This window comes from Labeo rohita, chromosome 6, assembly GCF_022985175.1.
Source record: "Labeo rohita strain BAU-BD-2019 chromosome 6, IGBB_LRoh.1.0, whole genome shotgun sequence".
Lineage (NCBI taxonomy): Eukaryota > Metazoa > Chordata > Actinopteri > Cypriniformes > Cyprinidae > Labeo > Labeo rohita.
Genome location: NC_066874.1, coordinates 12,154,479 through 12,168,128, shown reverse-complemented (window position 1 = coordinate 12,168,128; position 13,650 = coordinate 12,154,479). Strand labels below are relative to the sequence as shown.

The following is a 13,650-nucleotide window of genomic DNA, read 5'->3' as shown; positions in this document are numbered from 1 at the left end:
TTATCCCTGGCAGAGCAGAATGGCACCAACAGCTGGAGCCAATACCTTTCTTGGGCCGAGTATGCCCAAAACTCTCTGCATCAGGAGTCTACCAGACTAACCCCCTTTCAGTGCATACTCTGTTACCAACCACCACTATTCCCAAGTTACCACTAACCTAAACAAGTTAGGTCAAAAGTATTCAAAAAGTAATCAAAGTCTGATTATATAATATGAATGTAATAGATTACATTACTAACTACAGTTTTTGTCATGTAATTTGGAATGAGTAATTGATTAAAATTTGTAAGTAATCTACCCAGCTCTGTTGCTTGGTCAGTGTTGTTGTTGGTTTTGCTTCTTTTGCTGTTTTAGGCTGTAAGGACCTTTGAAATAACTTAAATCAAGTGATATGGACATGTAATGTGGTCAAGACCTGCCTGGAACTACTTTAGCCGTGCATTTCCATGAAAATAGCTATAAACCTTAGCACGTTCATCAGCCAGTCAGATTCAAGCATTCAACTGCCCTATAGTAGAGTTAATAAACACATTTAGTGCCAATGAAATTACATATATTATATTTTTTTCCCTCCTTGCAATGTGTCAGTCCTGCTTGACAGGATAGTGAGTGGGAACACACACACACAGTTTTACTTAATATTAATAACAGTTCACTGCTTTAACTGATGAATCTTACCAGAGTTAACATGAACCATACACTGTACCACCTCTTTAGCGCACTTTTTTAAGCACACTCATGTACAATTAATGGATGTGCACCTGAGTTTAGATAACAGTGTTCACACCATCCAAACAAACCAAACTCCAAACGAGTAAACGAACATGTGTGTGCATCCTGGCTGATGCTTTTAAAGAGGCTTACAGTGCATTTGAGGTATTTGAATTTAGATACCGTACATAGTACATTAGAATTAGATACATTTTTACCAGTATGTGTGTCCTCCAGGAACCAAACCAGTGAATTTTCTATGTGTAGGCCCAAAGGATCATTCATCCATTCTGATGTGTAGTTTAAACAACTGAATCGATTGTCTGCATGTTTTTATCCACTGGGTTGCAGCCACATTAAATTATTGCATCATGTAGATGATAAATTATACTCAAAGTGACCACTTGAGTGTAGTTGCACTGTATATGTGTGTGTATAAATAAATAATTAATTTGTTTTACTTTAAATAAATAGGTGAAAGCTTCTCTTGGAATGAATGTGGTCAGTGCCATATCTTCAGGGATCGCTATCCTTACTTTTGCATTAGAAGTTCAGTATGGACTATATCGTCTATATGGAAAATATGAAAGTGCATGTACATATCCTTTAAGAGTATGTATTTCTTAATGCTTTAATGAAGGTTAAATATTTTGCTATATTGTAGTAACTTAAGTACTCAAATCCAGAAAATACTCTGTTTCTGGATGAGGGGCAATATTGTGATGTTTATTTAACACCAAATCTAATTTTATTAAGCTTCACAGCATTGGGATCAGTGGCCTATTGTTGGTGCTCTCCTTCCTTCAGTTCATTATTTCCATCATTTTATCATCATTTGCATGCAAAGCCATCTGCTTTTGTCTCCCGCGGGTAAGTATCACATCACTGATCCATTATGTCAGTCAGGAGAGACCAGCAATGGTCGTAATACTCTTTGCATTATATCTGTAATTATACATTTAAAAAACGTAACCCGTTATTTATCTCAAAGTATATTGTGTATACTGTAACTCCTCCATTCGCTGCCTCAGAAGCCTGTCTTAAATCAGTTTTGGCAAATTCTGCTTATAAAGTCATTGCTTGATAGGGCTGTTTATCCTTTGTGCTGTATTGCTGATTATAGACAGTGTCACCATTGCAGGTTTCCGACTGTTGTTATTCCTGTTATACTGCCATTTCTGTGCCACATGATTTCCTGTATGTGCATATCTGGTCTCTGCATAAAAGCAGCCCACATCTGGAACCTAACCTAATAGGTTTGCAGAGGAGCCATTACCTGTATATTAAATAAAAGGCAAACATGAAGGCATAATTTTAGCCCCAGTTTTCAAAACAGTTTTGTGGAAATCCCTAGCAAACTTATCATGTCATAAATGGAATCTTAGATTGCAAATTGTTACATTAGACATAAAGGACACATATTGTCACATTCAGATTTGCCTGTATACAGGCAGTTGTCGGGATTGAGGGCTGTGTTTCTAGTTGTGTTTCTCTTCCTCTCAGACCTAAAATGTTGCAGAATCTTGGCAGTGATTGTATAACAGTATGGCTCAGGATCACACTCTTTAGGTGTGTTGCTGTCACAGTCATGCCTCCTTTGAGGCTTGGGGAGTGGTCTTAGATGAGCACCCAACCCATAGAATTAGGAAGGCCATCATCTCACGTGGTACATGATTCCCTGGAGATGAGGGATTTTATTCTACCTCTGAAATACTTTTCCCAGACATGAAAGGCTATCTTGTATTTGTCCGGACAACACAATGGTAGACTCTTATATAATCATCAGGGTGGGCACCCTGTTCAGTAAACAAACTGCTCTTGGTGAAGACAGTCTATGTTCTAGGGCCTTGAACTTCTTTGCATACAAGCTGTAGAGGAAGGGCTGAGGCCCAGGATACTGAGACTCCACCTGAAAGTGGGAGGGAGTTCCCTCAGTAGCTTCTTTCAGCAGGGTTAAGACCCTGCTATGAATAAAGGGCTAGTCATATACATATTAATGCAAACTTTTGGGGGGAAAACCTTTAATTTCTAGCTTTCTATGCAGTACCAGATGGCTGAGGCCTATCTTCAGACAGAGAGTTTCTTCATGGGGTCTTGTTATAGTCTTGGAAGGCTTGTCAGATGCTCCTTTTGAGCCTATGGAGTTATCTTCTGAGAAATTTCTGACCCTGAATTGCTGTTATTGGCATTAACATCACCTAAGAAAGTAGGAGACTTGCAGGCCCTTTCAGTATTTTGCCCTTGGACTGGACAAAGATTTATTGCCTCCCGAGATGGATTATTCTCATTCTCGGCTGTTCATTCATTCATATTTTACACCTTCTTTCCTCCACCAGTTTCCTCACTGGAACAAGAAAGCCTTCATTTGTTGTGTCCAGTTCAGGCACTTGGGATGCACAGATTGTTTAAACAGTAAATCTAGTTGATTCTCGGTCTGTTTTGGTGGGCAAATACTAACTAATACTAACACACTGAATGTGATTTTTCTTTTGGACTATGAGATAAGCAGGCTGTCTTTACCTCTAGGCATTAAAGCATACTCTAATTCTGTGTCGCAAGGCGCTATCCACAGGTGCACCTTTGCAAGATATATGTGCTGCAGTGGGTTGGTGCCCTTTTGAGCGTTCACTTTACATTGCAAAGCATCACAGTGGAACTCCTCCCCTCCTGGCCTATGCAGAGGCGGCTGACTCGGACTGTGTCCATTGCACAGACCTTCTGGTCTGCTGGTCCGTGACCGCAAACAGTGGTCGGAATCCAGGAAAATGACCAAAGAGGAGCCGCGATAGCGGGCCATCTTCAGCTGCCAACCTGAGGTTCCTGTCCAGAGGAGGAGAGAGCAGTGGCATGCACTGACCTCCGGAAGGGGCAGGGGCGAAATGGCATTACAAAAGCACAATCGCGGACTGAAAGGGCACTTTAGCGTTGGACCTCAGAGGGGTAGGCACCTCAAGCTGGAGCCAGGTTTTACAAGTTGGATGTGCCATCCTTGGTGTCTCAAGTGCTTTCATTTAATCTCTAGCCTCACTTGTTTCTGGTTTATGGCTATGCTTGCAATTTGAGCACAGTTTGTTGCTGCCTATAGCTGTGTGATTACAGAGAAGGGGAGAAGTTCCCACTGCCATGCTTTGTAATGACTCGTTCCCGCTCTCAGGGACAACAGTAACCGAGACGCATTCTCTGCACACACATTTATGAGATTTTACATTTTGGATTTGGATTGCAGCCATCTTTTTCAGTATGGTGATGAACGTATTAACAGGGGTGCACATAAGTGGACTAGTTTTAAATTGACTAACTGTAATACTATATAAGTGTCAGGCGTTCACCACAGCCACCCTCACAAGCCACGTCACTGGGTGCTCCTCCTACCCGTTCTACGTCACCTGAGTACTAATTACGTGCACCTGTTCTCATCAGCCACTCCCTATATATAGAACTGTTTGCCAGTTGGTGTTTGTTGGGTCTCAAGCTCGCACCGGACCTCTATGCTCCTTCCCCTGCATTTTGGTCACCTCCCTGCTCCTAGTGCTCCGCGTGGCTGCCAGTATCTGGACTCCTACTCACTCACCATTTCAGGACAGTCAGCTAAGCTGACTATCACATTATCCTGGGAGACCCCAGCCTGGATACATGCCTAAATCTCCAGGGTTCTCTGGTGTTTTGGGTATGAACAGGTAATCTGTGGGAGGTCTGGCTCACATCATGGGATATAAGCGCCTTTCTTTGTCTCTCCAGGTGAGTTCCCCAGTTGCTGAACCCTGGATATGACTAACCTCTGGCAGCCAGGTTCGGCAGAGGAGCCCGATGCCAGGCCCAATACTTGCAATGAATGCTCGTTCGGTCAGCCCCTGTACTGGGCTAGGTGCCCATATGTAGTGGTTTCCTGTTGGTAATCCCATATGTGTATTTTCCATGATATCGCTAAATCTACATCATCCCTAGACAAAACTTTTTCTGTCCAGATTCATCCTTTTTATTTCATCCCTCCTCAAGTAAGACCAACCACAGAGCTTCATTCAATATGTAATACTGCTCTGAAGTCTGTCCATAAGTGTATCCTCCACATGTTACCTTCATATGGGTAGGATGTGGCCTCCACAGTGGCCTTTTCCCATGTGAGCTTAGGCATGATTACCCAGCATAAGTGGTTCTTGCTGTAAAAACACTCTTTGTTTAAAAACACAGTTATGTTAAATGTCATTAGGGCTCCCAAATAAGACATAACATCTCTGTTTCCTACATTTGGGAGTGAGGGTTACATAAGTAACCAATATGCTGCTTCACATCTTGCCCACACTTCGATCCTGGGTGTGCTTTTTTGTTTGTTTGTTTGTTTTTTAGCTATTTCTCTTCTCCTCATATGTTTTGCATTTTTATTCATTTTACCTGGCAATACTCCAGAATGAGAGTGTCTCCACTCACTACCATATTTCCTTCTGGTGCATATCAGAAGAGAACTCAATACCACTCAAAGCAATGTAGGGGTAAACAGGTAATTTAGCTCAAAGGGGATTATTAATGAATTTTAGGGGGAAAGAAAGATTAGACTCTTTACGACTGCACATTTTTTTAAATTTTTTTAATTCATTTTTTTTTTTTTTTTGTTAACCTTTATTTAACCAGAAAGGACTCTCTGAGATTAAAAATCTCTTTCACATGAGTGTCCTGGCCAAAATGGGCAGCAATACAATCAGTTTCATCACAGATGTACACAACACAAACAGATTAATTTCACTTAAAACAATTACATTTCGTTCGGTCATCTTCCATTTGCCAGATAACAGATTTAAAATGATCCAGAGACAGCAAATTTTGTCATTTCAGTTTCGACTGAAGAGAATTCCAATCAGATGGAGCTGCATACATAAAAGCCTTCTTACCTAGTTCAGTTCTAACAAAAGGAACAGAGAGAGTATAACAATTTTGTGAATGAAGGAAATATTTCTCAACAATTTTCTGTTGTATAAGGCAACAGAGATAAGAAGGCAACATCCCCAATATGGCTTTATAAATAATTAGGTACCAGTGCATTTTTCTTCTAGTAGACAGAGAAGGCCAACCGACTCTGTTATACAAAGTACAGTGATGAGTTTAGGATTTGCAATCTGATATAAACCTTAAAGCACCATTATAAATAGCAATGGTTTCTATCAGAGTAATCATTGCAAGTGACTCGAGAATGGAGTGGAAGCGCCCGGTTGGATAGAAGTGGCAAAACTACTGACCTGTTCAGGACTTCAAGTGCAGGTCAGTTTCATCTGTAAACAGGCTGCTAAGAGTTGCTAGCAGTTTAATGCTTAACTAAGTAAACAAAGACAAAACTACAGCAGTCGTACTATAAACGGAATTTAACTAAATTACTATTATCACTTAAAATACTCTATACTAAAGGTCATCACTATTATCTACTGTAAAGTTACAGTGGTAATTTAGCAAACAAATGAGCCATGGATTTTCTACACTAACCATAGTATAACCATGAAAACTATGGTTATAGTTAAATTAAAACAGATTTTAATCAGTCCGCAAAAAGAAAAAAAAAAAAAAAAAAACATGGTTACTATACTTTTTCTCTAATAAACCATGGTTAATTTTGGTAAGAGAAAAATATCACTGATGATAATGCAATAACATGTTCAGTATTAGGATTTTTCTATGCCTCCCTCACCGTTGGAGAGCGGTTATGGGTGGCCACTGAGCCCATGGTCTGTGGAGCGGCCGTCATCTCACGTGGCACATTTCTCCCTGGAGATGCTGGCCATGTTTCAGGCACTGAAACACTTTCTCTCTGACTTGAGAGACCATCATTTATTGGTGCGCAGCAACACAGAGGTGGTCTCTCACATCAACCACCAGGGAGGTCTGTGTTCATGCCCCCTGTACAGGCTGGCACACCAGATCCTCTAGTGGACCCAAGGGGAACTCCTCTCACTGAGAGCAGTGCACATCCTGGGGCATCTCATCAGGGAGCAGATATCCTGTCGAGGCAGGGGCCAAGGCCCGGGGAATGGAGACTCCATCCCTAGGTGGTGGAGCTCATCACGAGTTTGTACACCTTTCCCCCGATACCTCTGCTCCCGGGGGTTCTGGAGAGAGTGTGCTAGTGGGGAGGGATCTCCTCTCGCAGGTAAGGGACACCTTCTTCACCCCCATCCGGAGTTCTGGAGGCTGTGGGTGTGGCCCCTGAGGGGGCACAACTCACAGCGTCCGGTCTCTTAACTGAGGTTGCTGAAACCATACTCCATTCCAGAGCTCCTTCTATGCAGAAACTGTATGCCTTGAAGTGGAACTTTCACTTCTTGGTGTGGCAACCACCAGCTTGACCCAGTCCACTGCCTAGTTGGTCCAGTGCTGGGGTTCGTGAAGGACTGGTTTGCTGCAGGGTTGACCCACTCCACCCTGAGGGTCTGCATGGTGGCTTTAGTGGATTTCCATGCCACTCTTAGAGTGAGAGTGAGTCTGATGTTGTCCGGTCGTAACCCATCTTAACCTGACTTAAATCTTAAGTCTGTCAGTCTCTCGGAAGAGTTTATGTGTTGGGTTTTAAACTTCCGAACCCTAGTAGAGTTCTGACCAATTAGGCATTATCGTTGGCTCAGGGTATGACTATTTCTCCTCCCATCACCACAAACTAGCGTGTTATCTCTTAGTCACCTGAGCTCCAACTTTCAACTTTCTGCAATAATAAGAGTGAAAATGAACTAATTACAACAAAGATCCACAAGTTTCACGAAAAAAGCATAGGACACAGTTAAAGGGAAAGCTAACATAACAGAAGATTACAGACTTGCGAAGCAACTAGGTTGTGAAAAGTACAACTTATTACTAAATTATGAAAGCTAATATGCCTTTGTTGTTAAACCCCATACCCCAAGCAAACAGATTTCTGTCAGGACCACAATCGTCAAAGATGACTGACATGGATAGCATGGATAAGAGCAGGGAGAGCAGCAATTTCTGCTGCGCCACAGCAGAAATACATGTTTTACTCAAGTGTATGCTTTTGAGTTAACAAGTGCTTGCTTTCCCCTTAAATAGTGCTGGCACCCTCCTAGTGGAGCGTGCCCCAGGTTGAAAACTCCTGATCTAGAACAAGTGTTCTAGTGTATATTATCAGTGTTAGAATATAAATAAATACTGTGCTTGTTGTATTTTGTTAAACAGCAGGTTGATCCACATGAGCCATTCTATTCCCTGCCTGTTCCACTTTCAAATTGCAGCAGCACAGTGGTAAGACAGTCATGTTTTTTCCTCTAGATTTCCTATTACACGTTATTATAGGTTGTTTGTATAAATGACGATCATTTTGAGGTCATCAGTGTATATAGACATAGTAGTATTATAGTATATAGATATAGTTGGCTAATATAAATGTCAATAAAAGTAAAAATCTTAAGTATGTACCGTTCAAAAGTTTGGGATCAGTAAGATTTTTAAATGTTTTTTTTTTAAAGAAGTCTCTTATGCTCACCAAGGCTGCATTTATTTGATCAAAAATACAGTTGAATTTTCATCAGACATTATTGAATAATGCAATATTATTTCATAATCATTTCAGTTATATTTTACAATATGTGCCTGTTTTGGGTGTGTCTATTTACAATAATGCTGCGTTCAAGTTCTGGGACGTTCGTACTTACAAGTTGACTCACCAGTACTACGTCAGGTGTGTCACTTTGGTCAGAACAAGATGGCGATTTAACTTTTCTACATAAAATTCAATGATTTTTTTTTAACTCTACATCTACAAAATGATCAATAAAGAATGTGCATTGTATTTTTGTCCCCTGTTTTTATTCAATTTATGAAGGTGATGTAAACTGAATCATTATATATTCTATGGTAATAATACAATAATATATTTTGTATATATAACTTATAAAGTTTTATTGTACAAAAAAAATCAAAAAAAAATAATCATTCAGTTAAACAAATTTACCGTCAATACAGACATTTCATATATAGTCTTTGGCTGTGACATGTTTTTTCACTGACACGCCCCCAACTCGGAAACTCAGGGCTAAACGAAAATCTCAAGTTTCCCACTCGTAATAACGACTTTGTAGCTGCATTCATGTGCGTTCAACTCATAAATATGATGTATCAAAAATGACTTGAACGCACCATAAGTGCAAATAGCCCGCCTTGTTGGCAGAGGCTATTTAAACTAACTCTGCCCACCAACGTGTGATAGGGCTAGTCAAAATTACAAAAGACAACTGTGAAACATTTGCTCCAGTGGTATAGATGGTAAAACGTGTTGTAGTCTTTTTGACGCGATCAACCCAGGTTCGAATCCGCCTTTTGGCTAACATTTTTTTTTTAAATCTCGTATCACATCGGAAAAGCATTTATTTTTAATAAAAATGAAGGAAATAATCAAAAAATTGAAAATAAAGTATAGGTTAGGGTTAGGGTAGGTGTAGTGTAATCCCACGCCAGCAGAGGGAGCCCTCACCCATGGACTGTCTGTTACCGCTCCCTCTGCTGCTTCTACAGTTACTTCCTGTTTGGTGGCCATTTAAGGAGGCCTACACCAAACAGGCCCCACAAAGTATCGTTTTGCCTGTGCGGACTCTACCAAGCGTTTTCCCTGATTTCCTTGCCTTGTTTTTGTTATTTTCCACAGTTTTGGTTCATTGTCATAGTTTTTGTCTTGTTTTTTGCCATAGTTTTTAAATGCTTTTGTTTATTTGTTACTTTTGGACTGCTCACTTGGATTTTGACCTTCTGCCTGTTTATTTGGATTTTGCCTTTGTCTTGCCCTGGATATTACTGTTTGTTTGGTGATCAACCCTGCCTGTTTTGACTACTCTGTGTTTAATAAAGCTCGCATCTGGATCTTACACGCTTCCCTGGAGTCTCGTTACATGTAGGGAGAGCTTTATTGTCCCAGTAAGGTAGCATCCATTCAGTGATTTGAATTAAAATTATAATTTACACTCCATACGTTATTATTGCATTCTGTTTTATAATGTACTACAATACAGAGGTGCAGATAATTGCCCTTATTTAAGTAGTATGAAGATCCTGCTATTTTAACATAGTGTAAATAGAATCTATAGCTATTTGCACTTAGTGTAAACAGCATATCGCTAAAAATACTGCTAGTTTCACTTAGTGTAAATAGAATCAATTGCTATTTGCACTTAGTGTAAATAGCATCCTTTGCTCTTTGAACTTGATGTGAACAGCATCCATCACTATCTGCAGTTAGTGTTAAACAGCATCTATTGCTATTTGCAACTAGTGTTAATAGCCTCTATTGCTATTTGTTTTCACACTGTTTATCAAATAATTGCAGTCTTGATTAAAATATTAGTTCTTTAAAAAACATTCTTTAAAAATCTTACTGATCCCAAACCTTTAAACAGCATTAGTGTATGTTGACAAATGTAAATTGTAAATTGTTACTATGTTATGTAATCCTTAACTATAAAATGCTAATAATTTACATGTTTTCTTGCATGTTTTAAAGGATTATGTTAATATGAATATGACTAGTGTGGTCAATGGACACAGAGTTCTTCCTCCCACACCAAGAGATAAGACCAACCAAAAAAATGAAACTGAGTATGAGCAACCAACGTTCGATTAGATACCAGACATGTAATATATATGCTTACACACATAATACATGGATGATTTTTAATATACTCAAGGCTTGTACAAGTGTAAATTAATATTTACTAGTTGATTGAATTTTGTTTTTAATTACTCTTATTGACAGTGCCAGTGCTCAGCCGAATTACTGTTGAACATTTATGAAATGTTGTGAAATTACACATGGGGTGGAGGGGGGCAGTGTAACAGTAAAGGCAGTGCTTTGAAGTGTATGAGGCATCTCTCTGAAACATACTTTCTGCACTCTAGTAGCCTTTTGAATGTTGATAGACTACAAATGTTCTAGTATGTGATTAATGATTTTAATGTTTAGATGTTGTTGTTGTTGCATTGTGCATACAGTTGTTTTAACAGAGAAATAAATGATTGGTTTTATTTTTTTACTCTGGACAAGAATAAATGTGCTGTTGTCCAAATGATTGTGTATAGTTGGGTATAACAGCTGCCATACTTTGGTTGTCTAATGCTGCAAATTGTTTTTTACACATAGATATACATACTACATACTGGGAAACTTTTTCTGTTAATAAATATATTAGAAAGAATACATGGTATACAGAGCACTGAAGTTGCCCACAAAAAAATTGAAAAATAAATAAAAATCTAAGCAATATTTAGTTAAATTCAGTTCACATTTATTTGTATAGCACTTTTCAGGATACATATCATTTCAAAGCAGAAAATGTTTTTACATTACAATTAATGTTATAAAGAGGTGGGGGTTTGTAGAATCACAGAACTCGTGCTGCATTCACGCCATGTTGTAATTACTGTAATTTTGAGATGACAACACATGATGTTCTATTTACAGCTTTGACTCCCTTTTGACTCAGTGCTGTCGCACTAGCTATGCCTAAACATAGTGCCTAATGAATCTGATGTGTTCAGGTGTTGTAGCTCTCAAAAAATTCCCAGTTCGCAAGTTGTAATTACGAGTTCTACAGGCATGTGAATGCTTTTTACAAGTTGGTATCTCGTAATAACAGTAATTACAAAATAGGTCGTAAATGCACCTTTGCTTTCAATCCACTGTAAATAATGCTGTGTTCACGCCATACCGTAATTACCAAAATCTCTGTCACAGTTTGTAGAATGGGAAGAAGGAGGCGGGAACTGTTGAACATTTAAACACTTTCATTTTAAAATAAACAAACACCAAAAGTAAGCAGCAGCCCATCGCAGACTACTGCTGCACACAAAACACAAGGCCTCCTGGCGAGGCCAGGTGCCGACTCCTCCGCTCCCTCTAGGACGGCAGCCACCTCTCCTTAACACCGGAGCACGGCAGCAAGCCTTCCGTCCCACCTGTTGTACCATCATGAAAGGACCACCGCCTCGGGCAGCCACAGTCATCCTCGAAATGGGAATTATGTATTTCTATCCACCTTATTCTTCACCGCAGACTTCCTGTTCTTTCTGGACCAAATGAACCAAAGAACCAAACTACAAGTGTGAACACACTTTACAATTTACACCTGCTCTTATACCACAGTTATAAAGAAACTTTGTACCTGTTACAGGGAGTGAGGGACGAGAGGCGAGCGGATCCACATGCGAGCGGATCCTTAATGACGAGCGATAATCCAAAGGCAGGCGGCTAGACAGACAAACGAGATAACCAGGCGGGAAAAAACAAAACACAGGGAACTAGGAACTCGGAACTTGGAACAAGAAACTAAGAAGCGATAACAAAGGGAATACAACAATATAACAATCCGTGCCTTGCAAGGGGAAAGTCCGGGGTTTTTATAGTGAGCCTGATTGGCTACCGGAGGCAACGCAATGGGCGCGGTGGAGGATGGGAGATGCAGTCCGAAGTGCAAAGTACCAGTCAGAGTGTAATGCAAAGGTGAGAGCGGCAGAGCAGGAGCCCTCCAGGGCAGAGCCAGAGGCGGAGCAGGAGGCGCAGGAGCCCTCCAGGGTGGAGCAGGGGCCCTCCAGGGTGGAGCAGGAGGCCCAGAAGCCCGCCAAGGCGGAACAGGAGGCGGAGCGACCCTCCAGGGCGGAACAGGAGGTGGAGCAGGAGGCGGAGCAGCCCTCCGGGGCGAAACAGGAATCTGCGTCACGGTCTGGGACCTGGGGAAAGCAAGGACAGAGGAGGCAGACAGAATAGGGGGAGAAGGCGCAGCAGCCCTCCAGGGCGGAACAGGAGGCGGAGCAGGAGGTGCCGCAGCCCTCCGGGGCGGAACAGGAGGCGCAGCAGCCCTCCGGGGCGGAACAGGAGGCGCCGCAGCCCTCCGGGGCGGAACAGGAACCTGCGTCATGGTCTGGGACCTGGGGAGAGCAGTGACAGAGGAGGCAGAGAGAACAGGAAGAGAAGCCGAGAGACCACAGGATAACGCTGCCTCCATAGGAGGTTCTACAGCCGACGCTGACACCTCTGGAGGCATTGGCGCAGCTTCTCTGAAGGGGAAGGCCTCTGGAGCAGACTTGAGACCAGACGGGACCTCTGGAGCAGACTTGAGACCAGACGGGACCTCTGGAGCAGACTTGAGACCAGACGGGACCTCTGGGGCAGACTTGAGACCAGACGGGACCTCTGGGGCAGACTTGAGACCAGACGGGACCTCTGGAGCTGACTTGAGACCAGGCGGGAGCTCTGGAGCAGGAAACCGCATTATGGCCTGGGACCTGGGAACAGCAGAGACAGAGAAGGCAGACAGAATAAGGGGAGAAGCAGAGAGGTCGTAGAGGGATGCCGCCTCCATGGGAGGATCTACAGCCAAGGCTGACACCTCAGGAGGCTTTGGCATGGCTTCTCCAAATGAGGGGAGCTCAGGAGCAGACTTGAGATCAGACGGGAGCTCTGGAGCAGGCTTGAGATCAGACGGGAGCTCTGGAGCAGGCTTGAGATCAGACGGGAGCTCTGGAGCAGGCTTGAGATCAGACGGAAGCTCTGGAGCAGGCTTGAGATCAGACGGGAGCTTCGGAGTGTAGTGTGCGGCCCACATACTGAGAATGGTGATTGCCATCACACTGGCAGACATGATGTGACAAGGCTCTGGGCGGTCAGACAAGACGTAACTTGGCTCTGGACAAATAGACGAGACATGACGAGGCACTGGGAGGTCTGATGAAACATGGGGAGGCTCTGGGCCGTCGGGCAGGGCGTGACTTGACTCTGAAACAGCAGTACCTTGACTTGGCTCAATGAGTGCTGCTGTGGCTTGACCAGATTCGTGAAGATCAGTAGTGAACTGACTTGACTCTTGGAGATCAGCGGTGACTGGACCTGGCTCATGGAGATCAGCAGTGACTTGATTTGATATGTGAAGACCAGCGGTGGCTTGCGTACCTCCTTCGCGACCCCCA

General features: G+C 42.2%; 1 protein-coding gene across 1 annotated transcript in view; it reads left to right on the top strand.

Moving 5' to 3' along the window:
• Positions 1–10,499, top strand: part of LOC127166272 (membrane-spanning 4-domains subfamily A member 4A) — a 23,851-nt gene extending 13,352 nt beyond the window's left edge. The window contains exons 5-8 of the mRNA XM_051111399.1: positions 1,186–1,323; positions 1,468–1,581; positions 7,879–7,944; positions 10,193–10,499. Coding sequence (XP_050967356.1) covers positions 1,186–1,323; positions 1,468–1,581; positions 7,879–7,944; positions 10,193–10,312 — 438 coding nt within the window. The 3' untranslated portion in view covers positions 10,313–10,499. The remainder of the gene's footprint in view (positions 1–1,185; positions 1,324–1,467; positions 1,582–7,878; positions 7,945–10,192) is intronic.
• Positions 10,500–13,650: the final 3,151 nt, after the last annotated feature.